The sequence below is a fragment of the Lathamus discolor genome, chromosome 6 (assembly GCF_037157495.1).
Source record: "Lathamus discolor isolate bLatDis1 chromosome 6, bLatDis1.hap1, whole genome shotgun sequence".
Lineage (NCBI taxonomy): Eukaryota > Metazoa > Chordata > Aves > Psittaciformes > Psittacidae > Lathamus > Lathamus discolor.
In genome coordinates, this window is record NC_088889.1 from 32,554,865 (window position 1) to 32,576,507 (window position 21,643).

The following is a 21,643-nucleotide window of genomic DNA, read 5'->3' on the forward strand; positions in this document are numbered from 1 at the left end:
TGGGACTCTGCGGCTTCACAGAATGTTGCCCAGCCTGCCTGGCTCCCTGTCCCTTGCAGAGCAGACAAAATTTGGCTCAGTTTTGTTACTTAGTTTTAGTTTGCATTATTCTTTATTCAAAATAAATTAAAAGCCCCAATAGAATTAGCTTTCCAACCTTTCTGGCTTCTGGAAGGTCTAGAAATGAACCACTGAGTTATTTTTTCCATGAAGTTACAGTGAAGCTTGGTTCTGCTTTTTTTTTTTTTTTTTTTTTTTTCCAGTGCTGAAGTGAAATTTCACACTCTGTTGCAAAATACATAGATAATACATAAGCACAGGAAATCTGTGGTGAAGTAACTTGCACTGCTGCTTGCATACTTGTTCCTTCATAACATATAAGAAAGTGTTACAGAAAAAAAACCCCACATCAAATCAAAATCCAGCAAATGGAAACAAAGAAAAGAAGGGAACATAGTTTTTTAGAGAGGCAGCAACAGCCAGAATACTGACATACGCAGTTCACAGGATCAGATGACAATTCAGGTTGGAAGGCACTTCAGGAAGTCTCTAGTCCAACCTTGTGCTCACAGAAGGTCAGCTATGAGGCTGGACCATGTTGCTCAGGGTTTTGTTTAGTTCAGTCTAGAAAACCTGCCAGGATGGAGCATGTAGAACATCGTGGTGCAACCTCCTCCACTGCTTGTCAGTCATCGTAGTTCAAAAGTTTTTCCTTATATCAACTCTGACCCCTCTTGCCTCAAGTTACGCACATGATTTATTGTCCTCCTGCTATGCACTCTTCTGAAAAGATTGGCTCCATCTTCTCAGTACCCTCCCTGCAGGTATTGCAAGGCTGCCACTACGTCCACAAAGTCTTCTCTTCTCCAGGCTGAACAAACCCAGCCTCCTCAGCTTCTCAAGGTCCCTTTGCAGAATGTGAAATTAATCAAAAGTATAAATAGACACAAACATGAACTCATGAAAACAATGAAAGTGGCTCTTTGTAATAGAGAAATTTATGATTTACAGGCAGAGGGATTTTCTCATAAGAATTTCTATATTGCTTGTGACTGTATGCTTATCCTCCAAGTATAATGTCAGACCTAGAAGTGTACTGAAGAAGTGCTTGTCGAAATCCTCATACTGTTTCTGCTACATGGACTTGCTGCAGGAGGACTTTTTTAAGAAAATAACTTTCCCTGTGAAAATGGGCAACCGCCTTATCCAAACATTCTTCCTGGAGGCTGAACAAAAGTGAAAAGGTTGTGAGAAGAGAGAAAGCAGACTTTCCATGGTATTTTAACTCTTTTCAGAGGGCTCAGTGCCTGCTGCTACCAGGAACTCCACAGCAATTGCAGGGACCTGTGCAACTAACAGGCCCCTGAACTGAGAGCTGTACTTTTATTTGTGCCAACTTCAAACTTCTAAAAATGTGGGTACTTTAGCCACCATTCTTAATGTTTGTTGGTACATCCGTGTCCTTTGCTGGTTTGTCAGTATTGCTTGTTGGTTTGTGTTTGATTTTTCAGAACTGGCAGACTGAAAGCCCAGGAACGTCCAGCTGAGGCTTCCATGTACAGTTATGCAAATGGTTATAAACCTTCTTGCTCTACTGACTCTGCAAACATAATCACACTCCAGATTTCAGTCATAATAAGCAAGGCTAAAGGCTGATCCTTTATGTTGTGGAGATGTGAATCCTCACCTTTCAATCTTTCTCTTTCCTTCCTGAATATATCGGCCAAAATTTCATCTGAGTTAAAACACTGGTGTCTAAAATTTGGTTCTATATAGGAACCTAAAGTAATGAATACTCAACTATCTGAAACTTGGTATTGATATTGCAATGAAACTACACGACATATAGTTATACATTAGAACATATATTTTCCAAAGAAAACAAAAGCTGAAAAGCTTAAGAGCAGGTAATTACCTGTCCACATGAGGTAAACAATTTTAAGAAATGGCTAATCTCAGGGGTATGCTGAAGGAGAACTCAAGTCATTACTGAAACACAGGAACCACCATAGCAGCATAAATCACAGCATGACATTAGAGAGAACATTTACCATCCTACCTCTGTATGCTCCTTTATCAATCATTTGAATGATTTTCACGTGTGTGTGCTTTATTCACCTCTATCACAGTACTGATTTTAAAAAATAAATAAATAAAATCCCTTCTGGGGCTCCTTCCCAGCTAAGCTTACATTTCAACTAAAACTTGAAACCAAATTACTAGGTTAAGAGGACTTCAGCTTCCTCCAGCTGAGTATGTGTATGCCCAGCATGTGGGCGAGCTAGTAAGCTGTGACAGGAAGTATTTTTGTGAGAGATCCTCAGTAATTTTATCAGTGTGTCATGGTCATCTTGACTGTGCGTTTGTTTGTCAACATGTATTTATGTACCAGGTCTGATTTAAAGATATGTGTTGATGCTGCATTTACTTCATTGCCTCTATAACAACTTCTTATCAACTCCAGCTATTGGTTTCACTTAGATTAATATCAGTGATTTTTGGAGTGTTTCCTAGACACAAACTGGGGAAGAATTTTTCTTGCTTTGCTATTTACATTATGCAAATTTTCTTCTTCAGGAATTTTTGACAGATTCCATTTCACAGAAAGTTCTGGAGATGATCAGTTCACTGCTCTTTATAGTAGAACTGCACAGGGCATGGTCTTTCACTTGGTCTCCCTCACGCTTTTGTAGGCACAAGCAACACCTGAGCAAATTCAGTATGTCTGTTCGTGCAGTCTCACTCACAAAGCAGTAAAGAATGGGATCAGCAATGCAATTCAAACTTGTTAAGGCCTGTGTGATTCTGTAAACCTTATACATCAACTGCAAAAGCTGTGGGTCACTGGTGTAAGGTTCTTTGATGCTGCGAATAAACAACATAACATGATAAGGAGTAAAGCAAACAACAAAAGTAACTGTGATATTCAGAATAAGTTTCCTTACTTTTTTCTTTTCTTCATCTATTGTGGCTTGATTACACCTTACTACTTGGTAGATTTTATGGTAGCAAAACACAATGATTACCAAAGGGAGCAGGTACCCTGAGCATATCCGGAATAAATTTATCCGTGCCTGCCACCCTTCCAGGGGGTATTTGTCATAGCATAATATATGATTAGTGAAATTGCAAGGATCATTGAACACTTCTTTGTATACCAATATGACTGAATTGAAGGTGCTTTCCAGAAGCCAAACAACTATGCTGACAATCAATGAAAATCTTCTTGTGCGCAGGTGCTGGAGCTTCAGGGGGTGAACTAATGCCAGATACCTGTCAACAGAGATGCAAGCAAGGAATGCAGTACCAGTGTAGAAATTCATATACATAAGGAAGGCAGAAATCTGACAAAGCAAGGCAGAGAGTCTCCAGTTGTCTCCATTCCAGGCATAATCAATCCACATAGGCAGAATTAGAGAGTACAAAAGGTCAGCCAGGGACAGGCTGAAGATGTAGACTGCTAACTCATTCTTCTTCCTCACCTGAATGCAAGATGCATAGAGGCTTATGCAGTTGATTGGAATACTGATGATCATCACAATGCTGTACACAAGTGGAAATAAATACTTATCCAGGGTGTGATCATCATGGCACTCAGCAGTGTTGTTCATTCTCCACTCTGAGTAGTATCTTTGGGCTAATTCCAGCCTGGATGCGATAAAAACTCCTTTGTAGTCTGATGGGTGGTCATCTGTTTGTTAGTTCTTCAGGACCTGGTTGGTAAGATTCCAGCCTTCTGTTACCAAAGAGGAAAAATATCAGCTATAACTTTTTTTTTTTTTTTATGGGCTTCTTGGAGGGTGTCATTTTTAGAAGAAAGAAACTGTTGTTTGTATGAGGTTTTTAAACACTTCTAGAGTTAGGAGTAAATAGTAAGGGGAACCCAAATATCTAAAGTGATCAAGGTAAGTTAGATTCAAGCTTCTATAGCAGAAGCAGAATGAGTAAAGACACTTCCAGAGTGGTAGGGTCCTGCAATTTCAGGTCTCTCCTGTGTGAGAGTTGAAGGAGATGAGAAAGTGCACCACAAATAAAATACAATTCTGATGAGCAGAACAGGGTTTTGGCCATACAAATATGGCAGATTTCTTATCCCAACTAACATCTTCCCCTGTAAGTCAATGCAGACAAGGATAGAATGACACAGATTCAGGTACCACTAGATGTTCAGAAAAGAACGTGTGGCTTGTATGCAAATCCCTCTTCTATCTTGTTGAATCCTCATGCTTCCCCGCTCCCCTCCCCTCTTTGTATGTGATCCCCCAAGAACTTGCCATCAACTGTGCTACTCTAGCAAAGCTTACTCCATGTTCCAGAAACCCTCAAGTGAAACCTGTCAGGCTATTGGGTTCCTGCATGCACAGGAGAATCTGTTGGTGTGTCACTCAGCCTCATACGAGGTGGAGACTTTCTGAGTGCAATTTTTCATTTATGCTTCTTTCCTCTAAAAATTGCAGTTGCCACATATGAGTTTACCAAACCATCAGCAATTAAGGTTAACTTAGGCACTACCAGGGCTGTGGTGTCAAGAGTTTCAACATGTAAATATCAGTCAAATGGCAGCCCTGACTAAAGCAGTGGGGATGGAGGAATTGTGTGCATTAGCTTTAGAAGCAGTCAACAAAGCTGACCTTTAAAAAAGAAAGGGTGTACAACCATAACTATGACACAGCTGGTACACACTGACTGTATCACAGCTCTGATGCTCAGTAATTCTGTTCTCCAAAGATCTGTTAAGGGAATTCGAGAATGGGGAACATTTGTTGTAGTTCAGTTCTACTGACAAAAATACTGCTTTGGAGACTGCCTGTGATAACTTATCTGTGGTTTGAACCTAGACTGCCAGCAGAGTAGGTGAACAGGTGGTAGAATGAGTGGGTTGCAAGACAGCACTACCTACAAGTGTTCCCACATAGGCAACAGCACAGACTGAAGACAGCTTGGGTGCAGGGATCTTCCAATGTAGCAGGCAAATTCATTCTGCCTATTATTGGTTTGATGCATGTGTGTATGTGTGTGTGTAGGTCTGTGTGTTTATCAGAGAAACCCAAGTAGGTTTATTGCCTCTGTTGAAAGGTTATTATACGGATCCCTTTTCCAGAAATAAAACCACTTAAATGTGCATTCAAAAAAAAAAAAAAAGGAGCAATGACAGAACTAGTCAGAAAGCACATATTTAAAGTTACCAGCCACTGCTTTATTTGATCAAGTTAGCTAACTCTTCACAGTTACAGCTAAATACATTTACACGCTTGAAAGACAAGGAAAATTCTTGAGAAGGACTTGCCAATCTGGTCCATTGAGCAGCTTTACTTACATGATAATTTGTTAAAACTGCAGATGTCTGGTTTTCAGTGTGGTTTAGTAAAACCACACAGTAAATAGGGCATTGTAAGCTTACCAGTACAGATAAGTATCATGAATCAAAAATCTAGCTCTACAAATTGGATCCCAGGGTTTTGCTGACCCACTTCTCACCAAAAGCAAAGCAAACATATGCAGACTGACCAGATGAGTAAAAGACAGACTACCTACCTCTTCTTCTAATCATATTTTAGCATCTCTTTTCCTATGACAGGTCTCTTCATGTCTAACAGGGAAACATGCCCTTTCAGAAGCATGTGTGTAATGCAGCAAATGTATGAGGCAGTGTCTACTAGTCGTGTGACTGAGAAACTGGAATTCCTTCTCCCTCCCCCACAACCTCTTTCTCCATTGTTAGTTGAGTTGTTACATTACAGACTCATCATCCTTACAAGATCCCAACTTGTCTCCATGTTACTCACAATAGCTTCTCTCAAAGTTAGCTTTATCAGCTCTTTCATATGTACTCACAGACCAGCATGCCAATTTCTTGATATCACCCACTTTTTTTCCTTCAGCTTTCTCTTTTTACCTCATTGTTTCTAGAAGTTGTGTCTGTTGATCTTACTGATCGTAAGATGAAATGCTTGTCCTCATATTGCACTGTCTGAATAAATCCCTTTTTTGGAGGGAGGGGGGACAAGACTTTGCTTTGGTCTGTTGCCATCTGCATTAAGGAACCAGTATCTTAAGATATAATTGGCTAATGGCAGGCCAGGATGCTGAAGATGGGATTCAGAGTTGAGTCCACATGAAATTTGCCACCTCGGCACTTTTTTCTGTCCATTTCTCACAGGTCACTGTAGCCAGCGGCTTTAATTTTATCTTTAACCAGTATCATCAACAGCATCTAGGAATGAAGCCCTGGAGGCTGTCTGAAATCCCCCAGGTAATGTCCCAGTTTTGATGACACATGGATGCTGCTTATATGACGACATGCTTTCAATGATAGTAGTAACAAGAAGTGTGTCATACTGGCATGTATCAGTGACCTATACTGAAGTGTGTTAAAGAACCAGCAAATGAATTATACCACAGAGCATGCAGCAGTTTCTTGTGCAGAAATATAAAAGCAGAAAGCATTGTTTTGCCGCAACTACGACACATTTCATTACAGTTACTAGGGGAAAGTGGTCTGTATCATACCTCTTTGCTTAGGTTTTCACTGATAATTACAACTCCATAATGCAAAATGATTTGTCCTACCTGAATGCAACATCTGAAGCATTACCAGGTTTTGTCTCAGCTGCCGAGCGTACCTGCTGGTTTTGCCCAGGAGGATATTATTGGCTTACAGCTTTCCTAAAACACAACGTTTGATAATTTTTCCCGCTGATTTTTAAATGGATTTATTTTTTATTGATTTCTTTTTTAATGGATTTTTTCTAAAAAACTATCGAGGAATTTCTGTTTATTGATATGTAATTTAATGGTTTGACTTCCATGTACCAAACTCACTATGACTAAATCTGTAGACTTGTTACTTATTTTATAGGCTTTAGTATCAGATGTGTTTCAAATAAAACAAAACAAAACAGCAACAAACCCAACAAACAAAACCCTGCTCAACAGTAATATTTTCTTTTAGTCACGTTATTCAATGATTATCATTGTCCCTGTTATTTTGCCACAGAACGCCTGCTGTACAAGAACTCTGACAAAAGTCAGTCAGACATAAAATTCAGAGAAATGGACTAGCAAATGCTATGCTTTGATTAATATATGCAAACAAGCCCATAAAGGAACCTTGGGAAAGTTTTTGGAGGCAAGTACTCATTACATACTGTATTTGTATTGATGCATTCCTACAGTACCTTTTCCAGATTCAAAAAGAGCTTCATGAGGCCTTTCCATTTATGACATTTTGAAAGTAATAATGTAAGTATAAAGTTATACTTTCATAAACACAAATACAAAATGATATTCCATATTCTTATCTCTAAACAACTTTCTAAGGGAAGAATGGAAGAGTCTTTTTTTATTTTTCAGATAATTCTGAATATAGAATTCTACTATAGCTTGGGGAATTGGGACAGATAGAAGACTGTAAAGATTTTGTGTTATTAACAGAAAAGATTAGTCACTAAAAAAGAATAAATAAAAATCTTTCATAAGCTAATAAACAGCAGTTTAATTTTGGAAACATCTGTAACATTTCACCCTTTATTTCAAATTCAAGTTCATCAAAGGGCAAATTGCTGTAAGCGGTACTCATTATAATGTGCTAAGTTTTTGCAGGTACTTTGCTTTTTAGGTAAGCTTCAGGGGAAGAAAACAATGCTGTGTGAACTAGTGCAGCAGCTGCTGTACTGGTGCTATTGTATATCAGCCATGAGATGGAAGGACATATGGTTTTCTTACTTTCTTTTTTCTCTCAAAGCAATCTCAACAAAGTAGATACTGCTTTGTGCTCTCAAAAAAGTTATAGTGCTAAGCTGATCTCCTCAAGCACAAGGACCTTCCACAGCTGGACCTTTTTTCTTCATGAGCAGATCTCAAAACTCAGTTCGAAAAAGCTTCACAGTTTGTGAGATCTGAAACATGCCTTTCTGTAACATAGACGATTTGCTTAAAATGCAACACTAAATGTATTTGCTTCTTATGCAACACTAAATTTCACTCACATAGTCTCCATAAGATTCTGTAGAGACTTCAACAGGTCTAAAAGAACTCTCAGTCTTTTTAGCTTTGAGATAGACTTTATGGAACACATAGCAGGGGGGTTGGAACTAGATGATCTTAAGGTCCTTTCCAACCCTAACTATTCTATGATTCTATAGTTCTATGACTGTTTCATACAGCATAAAAAATCTGTTAAAATGAGCAAACAGAAAAATAAAAGCTATGTTTTGTTAGGATGTAGGCCATGTAGGCAAGTAATATTTTGCTATATCCTTATGTGCATCATATTTTCATATCTGCATACAGAAAAATGCTGTACCAAATATTTTCATGACACTTGGTATTCTAAGAAGCTACTTTTTTAGCATAGCTTATATTTCTGCTAAGTTTTAAGCATTGTGTATATTCATATAAATAGTGCTGAGTATCTTATTAGTGCCCTAAAATTTGAAAGAACAGTAATAGAAGGGCTACTGGAACCACCTGTGGGGTTTGTTGCATTTTTTTTTGCAGTGAAGACAGGACAATTCAGAATCCTGAAAACTCACCCCCAAATACTGCCTTTCTCCATCCTTTCCCCTCTCCTACGCAACAAGTATTCTGATCATGGCAATACCATTACAATAAATCAAGCTGGCATGAATTTCCTAATTCAGTCGTTTGATATCATTTGCCGTTTGTCTCATGTTTCGCTTGTGCTGGAAGTGAAATACTCCTTCTCCCAAAGCAATCTGTTCAGTCCCCTTTGTGTCCCTTCTTTTTGTTGTAGGATGTCAACATCACAGTAACAGAGAGCCAGGCCAAAATCTGTACCAGGAAGTAACATTTGTATCTCACTTCTTGGATTTTGAAGACTTACCTAGGCAGATGTTTCACCACGGAGCAGAATCACTGTGATGCCATCGGTAGTGTAACCCATGTCTGCTTCTGAAAAGAGAACTGTTTCACCAGATAAAGCAACAGGAAGCTGTTCTTGAATACACCAATGAGGCAACAGCTCACATGTCTCTTAATTATTTTTTTCCTCTTTTTTTTTTTTTTTTTTCATTTTTAAATATCTTGTTAACTTATTCATGGGGAAAAAAAAAGCAACATAGCTTTGTAGAAGTATGCACAAAGGATGTAGCAACCTTGGTAAATCTAGGAATACTTTCAGTAAATTGATCAAAGTTTTATTGAAAATATTGCCTAATTATGTAAGTGGAGTATATCATAAACCTCTTATTAATGTTCAAAACATAGGGTCTTTTTTTTTTTTTGACTGAAGGGCTTGTCACTTGTCTTTCCCAACAAATTTATGGCAGAAACATCTAAGAATCCACCAAAGAAGAGCACACAAAAATACACCACAATGACTTTAGGAGGTTGTGCAAAAAGAATTAATTCTTTTCAGAATTTGTATTACTTTTTTTGTTTGTTTGCCTACTGAGGGGAGGAAGTTTGTGAACAGTTCTAGTTAACAAAGATAACAGAATTTATACACTGCGATAAGTTGCATATTTATATATTTTTATATAAATTGAATCTGAGGTTGGATGCAGCTTGCACAGGAGTGATTCTTTTAACAGATAATTCTACTCAATTAAACAGCTGGAAAGTTTTTAAATAAGCACACTTTCTCTTTTCACTATCTGATAGTAATTTATTGTATGCTCTGATTTTTTTTTTTAAATTCTGTTTGGAACAATTCAATTAAAAAATGGGTACAATTTCACTTTAAAAAGTGAAATTACATCAATGGGGTAATATAAAAACTGGCCCGTTTGATGATTAAGATGCAGAGGAAAAATGAAACAGATGAGGAAATTTAAAAGCTCTAAAATAGGACATCCTGACATTCTTGAGAACAATACCAGGCAGCTCTCTAATATTTACCACTGCATGCAGAGATTTGGTTCCTCTTTTCCAACCAGGGCATGACTTTCTCATCCAGTTTTTCTACTAATTCGCTTTAATATGAAGCCTGAATTATCAAAACTTTCCATACTTGTGGTCACTCCTGAACTGATATCATAGCCCTCTCCAGTATGGTAAGAAGGAAACTTCCAAGCCACTTGTTAGATCAATCTCTAAATTAATTTTTTGTCAAACCTCTATTTTCTCTGAAAGAAAGGTCATTATACAAAGACCCGATTTATCACTTTTCACCAGCCTTTTCGTAACGTGGTACCTACTAAGAACAGTGTCCGGTTGAACTGGTTCTGCTGTTCAGTTGTGGGTTCCTATACTTCACTGAAGAAAAGGCATTTAATTTCTGATGCAAGCAGAACAGTTTTCCAAGTTTTTTTTTTTTTTTTTTTTTTTTTTTGAGATCCATACATGCACAGTATCTCAAATCAGTCATCTTAGAACAAAAGGTGTTCTTCAGGTTGGCTGAGATTAACGCACTATCAAGAAAGAACAACTGAAATAGAAAAATATTAAAAGTGAAAAATTATTTTATCTACAAAAGAAGCAATGAGTAAGTTCTCAATAATTTTGTTGGCTATACTGGGGCTTACATAGGGTCCAGATCATATTATCTTTGGATCATAGACAAAGGTAAAACAGGTAAAAAAAAAAGTAACAGGTCGGGATTCTTGATGCAGAATAAAAGTCCTCAGAGTCCCACCGAAATATTCTCTTCTTTCCACCAAAACAGGTACTAAGAATGTTTTCCTACACCTTTTCTTTCTGAAAAGGGGAGGCACTCAGAACATCACAGGATGCAAGTATGAGTTTTGAAAGCTGACATTTTAAGACACCTATGAGTGAATAAAAGACTGAATTCCATAGCTGAAGCCTTCTACCTGGAATAAATTGACGCATTAAATTAAGATATTATCAAAATTAGCCCATAATTCCTGATGATTTTGCAAACCTTCCAGGTGTGCAAAGCTGTATGGTCCGCTTGAATGAATGTGAATTAGGACCATGAACGTAATTCTACCTCTGTCACTGACTCACTGTAGCCTTGAGGAAGTCACCCTGTCCTTGCATGCAATAATGACATCGTATAGCTCATTTGGGTGTGAGCAGATTCATTAGTTTGTAAAGTGTAAAATGTTTTGTGTTTAGTATTGTTATTAAAAATGAAACAAACAGGAAACGTCAGTCAGGTAATGTCATCACTGAGACATCAGATCCCTCAATGACATGGACAAGAGAGGCAGTGGCTCGAATAACAGCATTCTTGATGGACAGAAATGTGCAAAACCTGGGCTTTTCCATGGCTCTGACACACTGCACACAGGATGTCAGCTACTGCATCTCCTCACTCATCAAGCACATGGAGCATCGCCTCTGTAGAGCACTTAGGTCAGCAGACATACACTTCCCCTTTAAAGGGTATTTTTGTAGGATAATCGAGCCGATCACCAATCTCCTTTTTACTCTTCTCTGAGTCAGATGCTTTCATGAGCTGGACTCTGAACGAACACCCTGGTTACTCTCACGAAGCCTTTCGCATGTGGCACTGCACTGTCTCAGCTGGTCACACTTCCGTGTCGCTGCCCCGCCGCGTGCCCGGTGAAGGCTCTAAAACAGACACCCACGCTCAGGATCCCTCTCTGAGGACGCAGCTGCCGACCCAACTGGGACGCCTCGGGAAGCCCACAGGCTGCCACCAGCCCTCTCCCCGCTGCACGCCCGGCCCTGTGTCCCGGGGCCGCTCCCTGCCTGTTCCTGTGCAAGCAGTCAAAGGTCTTTCTCACAGCGCGCTGTGGTTTTCTCCTTCAAAGTGCCCAGTTTTGCCTACTTTATAAGTGATTTAGTGGCAGCCTGAGAGTGCGGCAAAACCAGCTAACTAGGTGCTGGCGAGGGCTTGAAAATGAGGTTCACTGGGAATCACCGCTCCTCTCCCTGGAAAACTGACATGCCTTGCCAAAGGCCCCCCCAAAAAGATCACTCTGGTGTTACCCTAACATCGCTGCTCGAGCTCCACTGAACCCAATTTCGCTGTGTTCGCGCAGAAAAAACGTGTCTAGCCGTGACGCCTGCCACCCCCCCCGCCGCCAGCCAGCTTTCCCACAGCCAAGATGCCTCCACAATAGCTTCGCTCGCCGTTCAGTGCCCAGTTCCAGCATGGCGGCAAGCTTCCCACCAGTTCGAATTTGCCTTGCCCTTTCTCAAAATGGCAGCCGCTAACTTCAGCCCAGGTTTTCGCGTGTGCCGTAAGGGCGGACAGCTTTCCCCGTCCCGGGCCTTTCCCTTTACCAAAATGGCGGGGAAGAGCTCTCCCGCCCCGCCCCTCAGGTGATTGCCAGGTTGTGCTGTCACGTGACACGCGGAGTTGGGCAGCGGAGTGTTGCTGCAGGGGCGCGGCAGTGCAGAGTGCGGGCAATGGGGCAGTGTGCTGCTCTGCTGTGGGGTTGGCTCCTGCTTGGCTGCAGCTGGGGCCCGGCCCCCCCCGGGGTCGGTGCTGCTGCGCTCTCGACGGCCACCTACGAGCTGGACGATGCCTCCGGGCTGGGGAGGCAGTTCGACGGGATCGGCGCTGTCAGCGGCGGCGGGGTGAGCGGCGGCGGCGGGGTGAGCGGCAGCGGCGGGCTGGGCGCGGGGGTCCTGCGGAGCTGCTGCTCGTGGTGCTGCTCCTCGAGGCGGCGGTTTCACGGGCACTTAGGCGGGGAATTCCGTCAGTGCGAGCGTTCGGTGGCTTCGGTGCAGCCCCTTGATGTGTCTGTGAGGGAGCCGTGTTGGCTGGTGGGGGGCTGCCAGGGAGCCGTCAGGAAGTGGGGATGTGTGAAAGGGAAGGTGGTGGAGATGGGAGGACGTGAGTGGAGCTCTGAAAGGGAGCTCTGCCCTGAAAGTCCCGATGGGAGCCGTGCCGTCAGCGGTCGTGGTTGCTGGGACAGCTGGCTGGAGCCTGGCCCTGCTTTGTGCTTGTCCCGCTGTCAGATGTCCAGTGGCTCTTTCTCACTAGGCTGCTTGGGTAGCCGAGGGCCAACCACTTCGTCAGTGCTGTTGGAGGAGAGCTAACCAGGGCGGGTTTTTTATCTGTAGAGGGTCTTCCTCACTACTTGTCTGTGTGAGCTTTAAAGTGCTGGATGAAACAACAGCCAGTCGTATGGTCTCCTGTGGTCCAGCAAACAGAGCCAGGAGCTCTTGCAAGTTCTTACCTGCTCTTGGACATGCTGAATTGCTTTCCTTTACCTCCTGCCTGTGTGCCCAGTGAACTCTCATAGCCTTTGGAGTAAAGTGCATCGAAGCAGGGAGATACGAGTAGAAGAGGATAAAAGGTGCTGGGAGGGGACTGCATTTTGCTTGTGCTAATTCTTCTCTCTGGATTCTCTTTGCATTAAATTGCAAGTAGCCGAAGTACAAGGCAATTACAATCTATGAAACCAGAAATGCACTACTGAAGGATTAAAAAAGACTTTTGGTAGGGGCTTAGCTGAGTTCCTGGTGCTAGAATTCCTTTTGTTGTTTTGTTAGCTATGTGTGCCTCAACTGACAGACTGGGATGTACTTATATGTTTGAAAGTTAAGTTTTCATATTTTTGTTTTGTTTCCATTTTAGGCCACATCTAGACTCCTGGTGAACTACCAAGAACCTTATCGCTCCCAGATTTTGGATTATCTGTTCAAGGTAAGGTCGGTTTCACTGACACAATAATGTTTAATTTCATCCAGAATTTCTTATTGCATAATGTTAGACTCCTATAGCATATTCAGTACTATGTGAAATTGGATGAAGTTCCATCTTATAAAGCATCTGCTTTAATATTAGCTTTTGTTTTTGACAACCAGCATATGGTTCAGGAGCCTATTTGTTCTGATTATTATGAAAATTCCTTTTATGTTTTCACAGTATGTTTTAGAAAACATGTTTTCAACATGTTTTGATCATTCATTTGGGCTTAATGAGGATGAAATAATTTTTTTTAAACCCTAAAATGAAGGGTTTAGCTGTTTGTAGGAATTGCAGGATGTGCAATCATTGAGACAGTTTTGTTTATTTCTTTGGAGTACAGATTCACATAATGTGAAAACAGCTGTGCGGCCTGCAACGTTTCGGTACCATATCTATTCCAAACTAGTCCAGTATAAGTGCAGTTAGTTACTCTAGAAGGTGTGTGAATGTTACTGGTTTGTAAGAGCTTTAACCTTTAAGAGCTTTGTAACCTTGGAGTTACCCAACTTATTATACAGTAAAATTATTGCACTGGACAATAACTTGTTTTGCTTTTGGCACTATAAATTACTCTGGAAGAGGATGCCATGTCACTTTCAAGTAGTGCAATTCAGGTGGCTGGAGGGGAATAGTTTACTGTGTAGTTTAAAGAATTGGTTTTAAAGGGTAAGGTTAGGCATAATGTGTGACTGGGGGATCAAACCTATGTGTTACAAATACGGGTTTACTGAAGGAATCGGTATACATGTGGTAAAATAAAAATCTCCCAGAGATCATGATTTTCAAAGACTTTTTGACATGTTCTTTCACCAAAACCTCTTAAGCTGTCATGAGATACCTGGGAGGAGTATACCTTGCCTCGTTCTCCCTTGTCTGTTAATGTCAGTCAACTTTTGTGATGGGGATAGGAGACCGAATATGTTAAAGTTTAAAATCAGAAATGTGAGGAAGAGAAATGGTAAATTGAGAGTATTTGCTTCTTATTTACAAACAAATAAAGAAATCCAAAACTTGTAAGCCAAGCAAAATATTGTCTATGCAGCATATTTTTTTAATGAAACTGCATTCTGACCTCTTAAAACTTTTTTTTAGGTGCCAAAATTATACTTGGGCAATTCCATTGAGGAGGCCAGCTCATTAGTGGTTATTAAAATGACAATTAACTGCAATTCTGGCTTGAGCAACTCTTAAGCCCCTAATGGCTGGGAGAACATACTAGGAGTAGGATCACCTGTATGAGCTTGAATTTTTTATGCTGCTCCACTAGTCAGAATGCCAGGGAAAGACGATAGTGGACTAGGCAGCCATTTGTTTCCCAGTGTGGTGGTTTTTTCTCTCTTGCCTTTCTGCCTGTAGCTAGTAGATATTTTTGACCCATATGTATGCTGTTTCACATAAGCTATGCAACCCTTTTCATCAGAGAATTACAGAAATATTAGCTTCAATTATTTCTTTTTTTTTTTTTTGAGAAAACAAACTCGACTTTAATGACATTAAAAATACTGTTGTGTTCCTCATAGAGCCCATGTTCTGTTTAAAGAGTGCTTCTGTATTTTTCTTGAGCATAATAAATTAAAATCTGCAGTTGGGGAGAAGTGTCATTAATGATGCATGAGTCAGTGAAACTGACTAAAGATAAGTGTACTATTTATCTTGCTCAATTTTCTTGTGAAGAAGAGTTTTGTGTTATCTCTCATTGCATTTATAATGGATGGGGTTTTTAATAATAAAAAAATTATTGAATTTTTAGCATCCTCAATGTACTGTTATTTATTGCATTTTTCTTATTAACACCAGGATTCTGTTTGCTTTTCTGTCTCTTTTTTTTTTTTTTTTTTTAGCCAAATTTTGGTGCTTCTTTACATATCCTCAAAGTAGAGATTGGAGGTGATGGACAATCAACAGGTATGGATTTAGCATGATCAGGGTTTAATTTTTGGTCGTAGTGATGCAATAAGTAACATGTCCTGCATGTGACACTGCAGCTGAAGCAAGGAGGTGCATTCTGTAGTGGTAGTGAAGTTGCAGAAAAACTTAAGCTATGTTTGCTAACTTGTAAAAGGGAAATTTACACTAGGGTTCTGGAGGCAGTTCTCTGTCCCATGATTTCAAGGTTGCATTCTAGAGCAAGCAAGTTCTTTATTTTTCCTCCCTAAGATTAAGGAAGCTCTAGTAATTTTCTGAATTGCAGGACATTTTTCAAACACCAGTTTTGCAATACAAATTGTAACACTTGTGTAGGACTAGCTGGTTTATGTCTTAAAAGCATGAAAATGCGAAGACAGCTTGTCAGAAGCAATTATTTTTCTTTCATTTAACGAGCTGCCACATTTCACTGGAGTTGCATTTTCTGACAGTAAACCCACTATTGTTTGGTTGGGTTTTTTTTTGCCTGGCCACAATTGCAGATGAAAATGTCTTGGTGTAATTTGCCTAGCCTACTACGTTTACGTATAAGAGAAACTGTTTAGTAACTGCTTGTGATCAGATGCTTGGATGCAGTAACTAGACTACAGTTCCTTTTTTTTTTTTTCCTCTCCCCCTCTCCTGCCCACCCAAATTAAATCAATTAAATCTAGAATTAAAGCAGACTCAGTTAATAAATAGAAGGAGTAGCATTTGTAGCATTTTATTTATATTTTTTTAATGCTTGTGTCATTAGATATTCTTTATCATTCTTTGGTTTACTTTCCTGAAGAAAAAATAACATGGAGAAAACTATTATATTGGGTTTAAGATCTTTGTGTTTGGACAATAAATTGCTGGTTGGAGGAGAATGGAGCTGTCTTTCTGCACACACAGACCTTCTCTTCAAATACTTTCGCTGATGGCTAAGGAGAATGTTACATACTTCTGTGATGACTTTCTAGATTTTAGGAGATCAGCAAGAATCATATGTATTAACGCAGTAGACTGCAGCTCTTATTCTGACCTCAGAGGTGTGATCAGGAGTTTAAATTTGGAATCTAATTGCTGTTCTGTGACTCTGACAAATAGAACTTCCAAATAGTCAAGTGTCTGGTTAAAAAAAGTCAATCCTCTTTTCTGTAATGAAATATACTGTTCTAGGGGGAGGGAAGGAAGGTGTCATTGGAAGAAATCTGTAACAATTAGGCATATAGTGCATGGAATTGCAACTGTAACTTATCTAAACAAGTTATTGACTTCTGTGTGTGATGACTGCCTATGCAACACTAATTTTTTTGCAGCTTTCTAGTTTGCTTCCAAACCTTTTGCCTGAGGGAATTCAGTGCATTCCAGAAGATTTTCCTATAGTCACAGAACACCATTGAAATTATAAACTAGATCTCTACTATAAATATAGAAAAATCTCTTTCCTGTCACTGAAAAACTTCACGACAGTTCTTTTCTCTTCCTGGGCTTGCCTTGCACAGAGGCAGCAGGTTACAACCTTATTTTGTTTGCCTTTTGGTTTAGATATAACCTGCTTCTATATCTGGTTTTTCATTCCTGATCTCAATGCTGTAACTTTCCTAGTGGTTGTTGGAACCAAGATAATCATGAATGATTTAGTATTATCATAGCTAGGGATAGAAAATGCCCAATAGTTAATCTCATTCTGATGTTGAAAGCAGTCCCTTAAGAATAAAAAAATTTTTTTTTTTTTGCAAATTTAATATGCTAAGAAGGGTGGCAAGTCTTTTGTGTTCCCTCCCACTATTCCTTTTGCTTTGAAATACATACCAAGGAATATGTGAACCATGTTGGAGATATGTGCTTGCATACCATGGCAGTGAGCAATACAGAAAGCTTTATAATGTGTAACAGCTTATGACACAGAAGATAATTGTGAGCTGTCTCTTTCCTTCCTAGATGGTACTGAACCCTCCCATATGCACTATGAAAATGATGAGAACTACTTCCGGGGCTATGAATGGTGGCTAATGAAAGAAGCTAAAAAGAGGAACCCGAAAATTAAACTTATTGGTAAATTGCTTCAAGTTTCAGGATGTTATTGGCTTTTTCCTGCAAAATAAATTACATATCAGACACTTAATTAGGATATTTATTTTAATGGACAGATGTTTTGATGTTGTAGTAGATAAAGTAGAATCTCTGGTATTTGATAAGCTTGCCTTGATGCTTCACTTAAACTTACTGTGTTTTACTTTGTTAGAGAAGCATAACGTTCTTATGCTGTGCTACTGTAACAAGTAGCATAGGATAAGAAATGACTTAATGCTTGGACTGTCACAGGAATGAGCATAAGTGATTTACCATGAGAGCTGAATTTCTGAATAATAGAGTGAAAAAAAAAAAAAAGGATAAAATAAACTTACAGGAAGTATAAATCTGTAATTCCTATACACACTAAATTGCATGTTCTCAAAACATCCCCACTACAGTGGTTCTTGTCTTCTGTTTTGTCTTATGTACATTGTTGAGTTGTAAGAGGACTTTCCTATCTCTGTGTTTTGATCATGGGTTGTGTATGTGCTGTTATGTTACAAATGTGGAACCCTAGATTTTAACTGAAATGCTTTACAAAATGTATTTAATGTGAAATAAGGTAAGAAGTCTATCAATTAAAAAGTATCTAATCCCCCCTGTGTCAGGGATCCAGGATTTGTGAAGTCCTGCATGACTTGGTATAGGATTTCCTAGTCAGGTTTTGTTAGACAGGCACTATGACAAGCAGTAAGCTTACCATCTAGGACTAATCACTATTATTAACCTCTTTCTTCCCTCATATCAAGCTGTCATAAAAGAAAGAGAGTTTGCCTTTCAATTAGCCTATGGTGTCTTATACGAAGTCAGCTGAAAACTTCACAGGATTTGCTTAGCTTAATTTGATGTTCCTATTTACTACAAGATCCAGTAACAGCTGAGACTTGGCAGTGCTTTTTCATGATCCTAATCTTTCTTCCTCTATTATGATCAGATCATCACTTCTTCTGAAATTCAGATTAGCAATTTTTGGTGTTCAGTATTGATTCCTTTGTCTGTAACTTTGTAATGTTGTGTCCTCTAGTAATGCAGGTTTTCTAGCTAAAAAAAAAAAAAGGCAGCTATAAATGTTTGATCACAATTTATATTAGAGCATACTTTCCACTTAAGTTATGTTTCAAGTCTTCACTGGAGCTATGTGAATTTGAAGTGGATATCCCCTCCTTTTTAGGAAGAGCAAATTACAGCTTGCTATTGAAGCTTACTGAGTAATGTAGACCAATGACTTATTAATTTGTTTTTCTTCTCTTTCCAGGATTACCTTGGACATTTCCAGCATGGATAGGGAAGGGTGAAAACTGGCCCTATGACTATCCAGATGTCACTGCTTACTATATTGTTTCTTGGATATTAGGAGCTAAACACTATCATGATTTGGACATTGATTATGTTGGGGTTAGTAAAGCAAAATCTCCTGTATATATCTTCATTCCTAAGATTTTGGTCTTGTCTCTGATTACTGGAGGAGGGAGATGGGGAGAGAAATTGTTTTGTAATTGCTGTTTTGGCTTTTCCTGTTGCAGGGTGAAAGGCAGAAGTTATGTTAGTTTACAGTCTTTCTGTGGTAATGGCTGTTAAGGCAGAACCAGTGTAACATGGCTAGTCACCTGCCTTTCCAATTCTAGAACAGTTATCAGAGAACTTGAGAATTCTGAAATCTGTTTGAGTCTTGGGCTTGTATTTTTCTGCCTTGTTTGTTCTGCTTGGGTTTCGGTGGTTACTAGCTAACAAAAAAGTTCAGTCAGAGATTGTGAAAGTCAGCTAACATTGCTTCTTGGCATAAAAAATATGGTTGCTGTTTTTCCGCAGGGCAATCCTTTACAACTTCTTCCATTTTTACCTGCATTATGTATAGTAGATAAAGGTGCATGTGTTACAGTACATTAACTACTGTACTGTGTTACAGTGCAATATATGGAAGTAGTGAATAAATGTCTGAGAAAAATCCCATAATTTGGAGATGAGACAGAACCAGACAATGGAAAGATGCTTTTCAAGGTCATTATTTGACTGAGGTTCAACTTTTTATTTTTTTTTTTCTGATTAAGAAAATATGTGGCTAGGATTCTTCTAAAATCAGTCCTATACTTACTGAAACACTGTTTTAGACTTCTAAGTGTTTTGATATGAGGCAGTTGTTTAAGTGCAGAAAAGCTGGAAATCATTTTAACAGCCCAGAGCAAAGCTTCTGAAACTGTCATTCTCATCGCTCAAAGGAAGTCTGACCTTTCTGTAATGTGGGAAGGTATATCTGATGTTTATCTCCTCTGGAATGCATCTCCCTTGGTGTTGATGATTCATTTCAGCTGAGTCAGTCTTGCACTTTGGCTAGCACAGTGGTACTGCAGCAATTCAGCTTGAGGGGGGACAGGGAGAGCAACTGCTGTTGTTTATTCTCCTCACTGCTCTTAGAGTAGACGGGAAGTTCTGTACTTTACATATTTCAGTAATGTCTGGTTTCTGTGTTGTTACTTCACGGTGATTGGCCTTCTGAACTCTATACTTCTAAGAAAGGGGAATTTCTGCTTCTACAGGCAATGTGGTGACATTGCGTATTGTCTGCTTTCTTTGTGGGTATAATCTGTAATACGGGAAAGCAGTGAGGCCTATGGAAGCTCGGAAACTGCCAAAACAATTTTAATGCTGTTCTGGTTCTACATTGTTATACTATAAAGCAAAAGAGCAGTAAAGACTATGTTATATCATTATTTGCTTTATGATGAAATAAGCCTTTCAGTAAGTAACTTTATGATTGGCTCATTTCTGAAGTCATGTGTTAGCTGTCATGCATTGAAAGATCTAGAAATATCAAAATCAAATGGACATATGCCATCTGTAAGAAACTGCTTGTACATGATTGGGTAATCTACACCTATGGGGAGGATACTTTCACCTTTACAGGTGAATGTGAGTTACAGTGTTCATGTTGTGGCTAGAAAAAAGAAAGGTTTCTGACTATGCATATTATTGCTCAGGATATTTGGTAGAAACGAAGACCGTCATTTCTCCTTTTGAATTCTGAGCTGTGTTTAGCTTAAACACTCTTTCTATAAAAGATGGAAAATCCAGAGCAACAGAAATTAGATTGTTTTGTGTCTGTTTACTTAAACTACGCTGGATCTGTCTTGTGTTCAAGTATGGGTATAGTCCTGTGTAAATCAGAACTGTGCCATTGAATAACCCACTGAATAACCCACTGAGGCTGTAGCTCAGTATGTAGCTTCTAGCTCTGTCATTGTATTGCAGCAGGGCCCATTCATAGTACCACACCTTGAAGACACAATGTGTTTTTCAAAGGCTTATAAAACTGTAGATGTATTGGCAAGAAATGTAACTGCTGCCACTGTTGAGCTCAGGTAGGTCTGAAGTTCTTTTCGGCAAGAAGGCAATCAGTAGACCTCAGAGACAGATAGATAAGCAGCCGTTTTGAGCTTTCATACAAAATTTTCCCCTGAAGAGCTGATAATAAAACCAACCAGAGTGCTTTCCTCTAGCAAATGGAAACCACAGAGTTCATTAATAGATTGTGTAATCTTACGTGTACATAAATCTTCCATTAATCATGACATATCCTGATTTTTTTCTAAATGGCTTTTTACTTTTCCATTTTAGATATGGAACGAAAGGGCATTTAATAGCAAATATATTAAGGTATGTATTTTTTCTTATTTCTCTAAAGTGAAATGTTTGTTATCATATGTAAAGATAGATAGCTTTTCTTTCCTTTTCCCTTATACTTAGAAAAGGGACCTTAATGCTACAACTACTTAATTTACTGGACTCTGTTTCTTGTAGTTGCAGGCATAGAATGCTAACAGGATCAGATCTCTAGGTTTTATTTTTTTGTGTGTGTGTCTGAAACTTATTTGGAACTTGAAGTGTGTTAATGTATGCTAAATGTTTAGGACCTCTACATTATGATGGAAGCTACGGTTGATGCTACTGATATCATACAGATTCATCATCTTTATACTGGCTTGGATATAGTTATAAGTCCAAGATTTAGAATTATTCAGAATTCTGTAGCAAAGTAACAGTCAACATAATGCCCTTAAATTATTACTATAGAACTCCAGG

General features: G+C 39.2%; 2 protein-coding genes across 6 annotated transcripts in view; one reads left to right on the forward strand and one right to left on the reverse strand.

The window, feature by feature from the left end:
- Positions 1–441: 441 nt before the first annotated feature.
- GPR65 (G protein-coupled receptor 65) lies at positions 442–9,880 on the reverse strand. Of its 3 annotated transcripts, none has more exons than XM_065685899.1 (4): positions 9,862–9,880; positions 8,846–8,913; positions 6,571–6,666; positions 442–3,713 (listed from the first exon to the last, which is right to left on the reverse strand). In XM_065685899.1, exon 4 carries the CDS (start codon positions 3,609–3,611, stop codon positions 2,574–2,576), a length of 1,038 nt encoding a protein of 345 aa, XP_065541971.1. In that variant the 5' UTR covers positions 3,612–3,713; positions 6,571–6,666; positions 8,846–8,913; positions 9,862–9,880; the 3' UTR covers positions 442–2,573. The 3 variants fall into 3 exon arrangements, with proteins under 3 accessions (XP_065541971.1, XP_065541970.1, XP_065541972.1); XM_065685898.1 differs by having other exon boundaries at positions 442–3,736; XM_065685900.1 differs by lacking the exon at positions 6,571–6,666 and having other exon boundaries at positions 442–3,736; positions 9,862–9,877.
- A 2,327-nt stretch (positions 9,881–12,207) lies between these two features.
- Positions 12,208–21,643, forward strand: part of GALC (galactosylceramidase) — a 35,549-nt gene continuing 26,113 nt past the window's right edge. For 2 of the 3 annotated variants that reach the window (XM_065685896.1, XM_065685895.1), the window contains exons 1-6: positions 12,208–12,477; positions 13,484–13,552; positions 15,439–15,502; positions 17,432–17,545; positions 18,822–18,961; positions 21,179–21,217. In XM_065685896.1, the coding sequence (XP_065541968.1) occupies positions 12,307–12,477; positions 13,484–13,552; positions 15,439–15,502; positions 17,432–17,545; positions 18,822–18,961; positions 21,179–21,217 (597 nt within the window). In that variant the 5' untranslated portion in view covers positions 12,208–12,306. Of the gene's footprint in view, positions 12,478–13,483; positions 13,553–15,438; positions 15,503–17,431; positions 17,546–18,821; positions 18,962–21,178; positions 21,218–21,643 lie in introns of those variants that run through there. The other variant, XM_065685897.1, reaches the window with a different exon arrangement.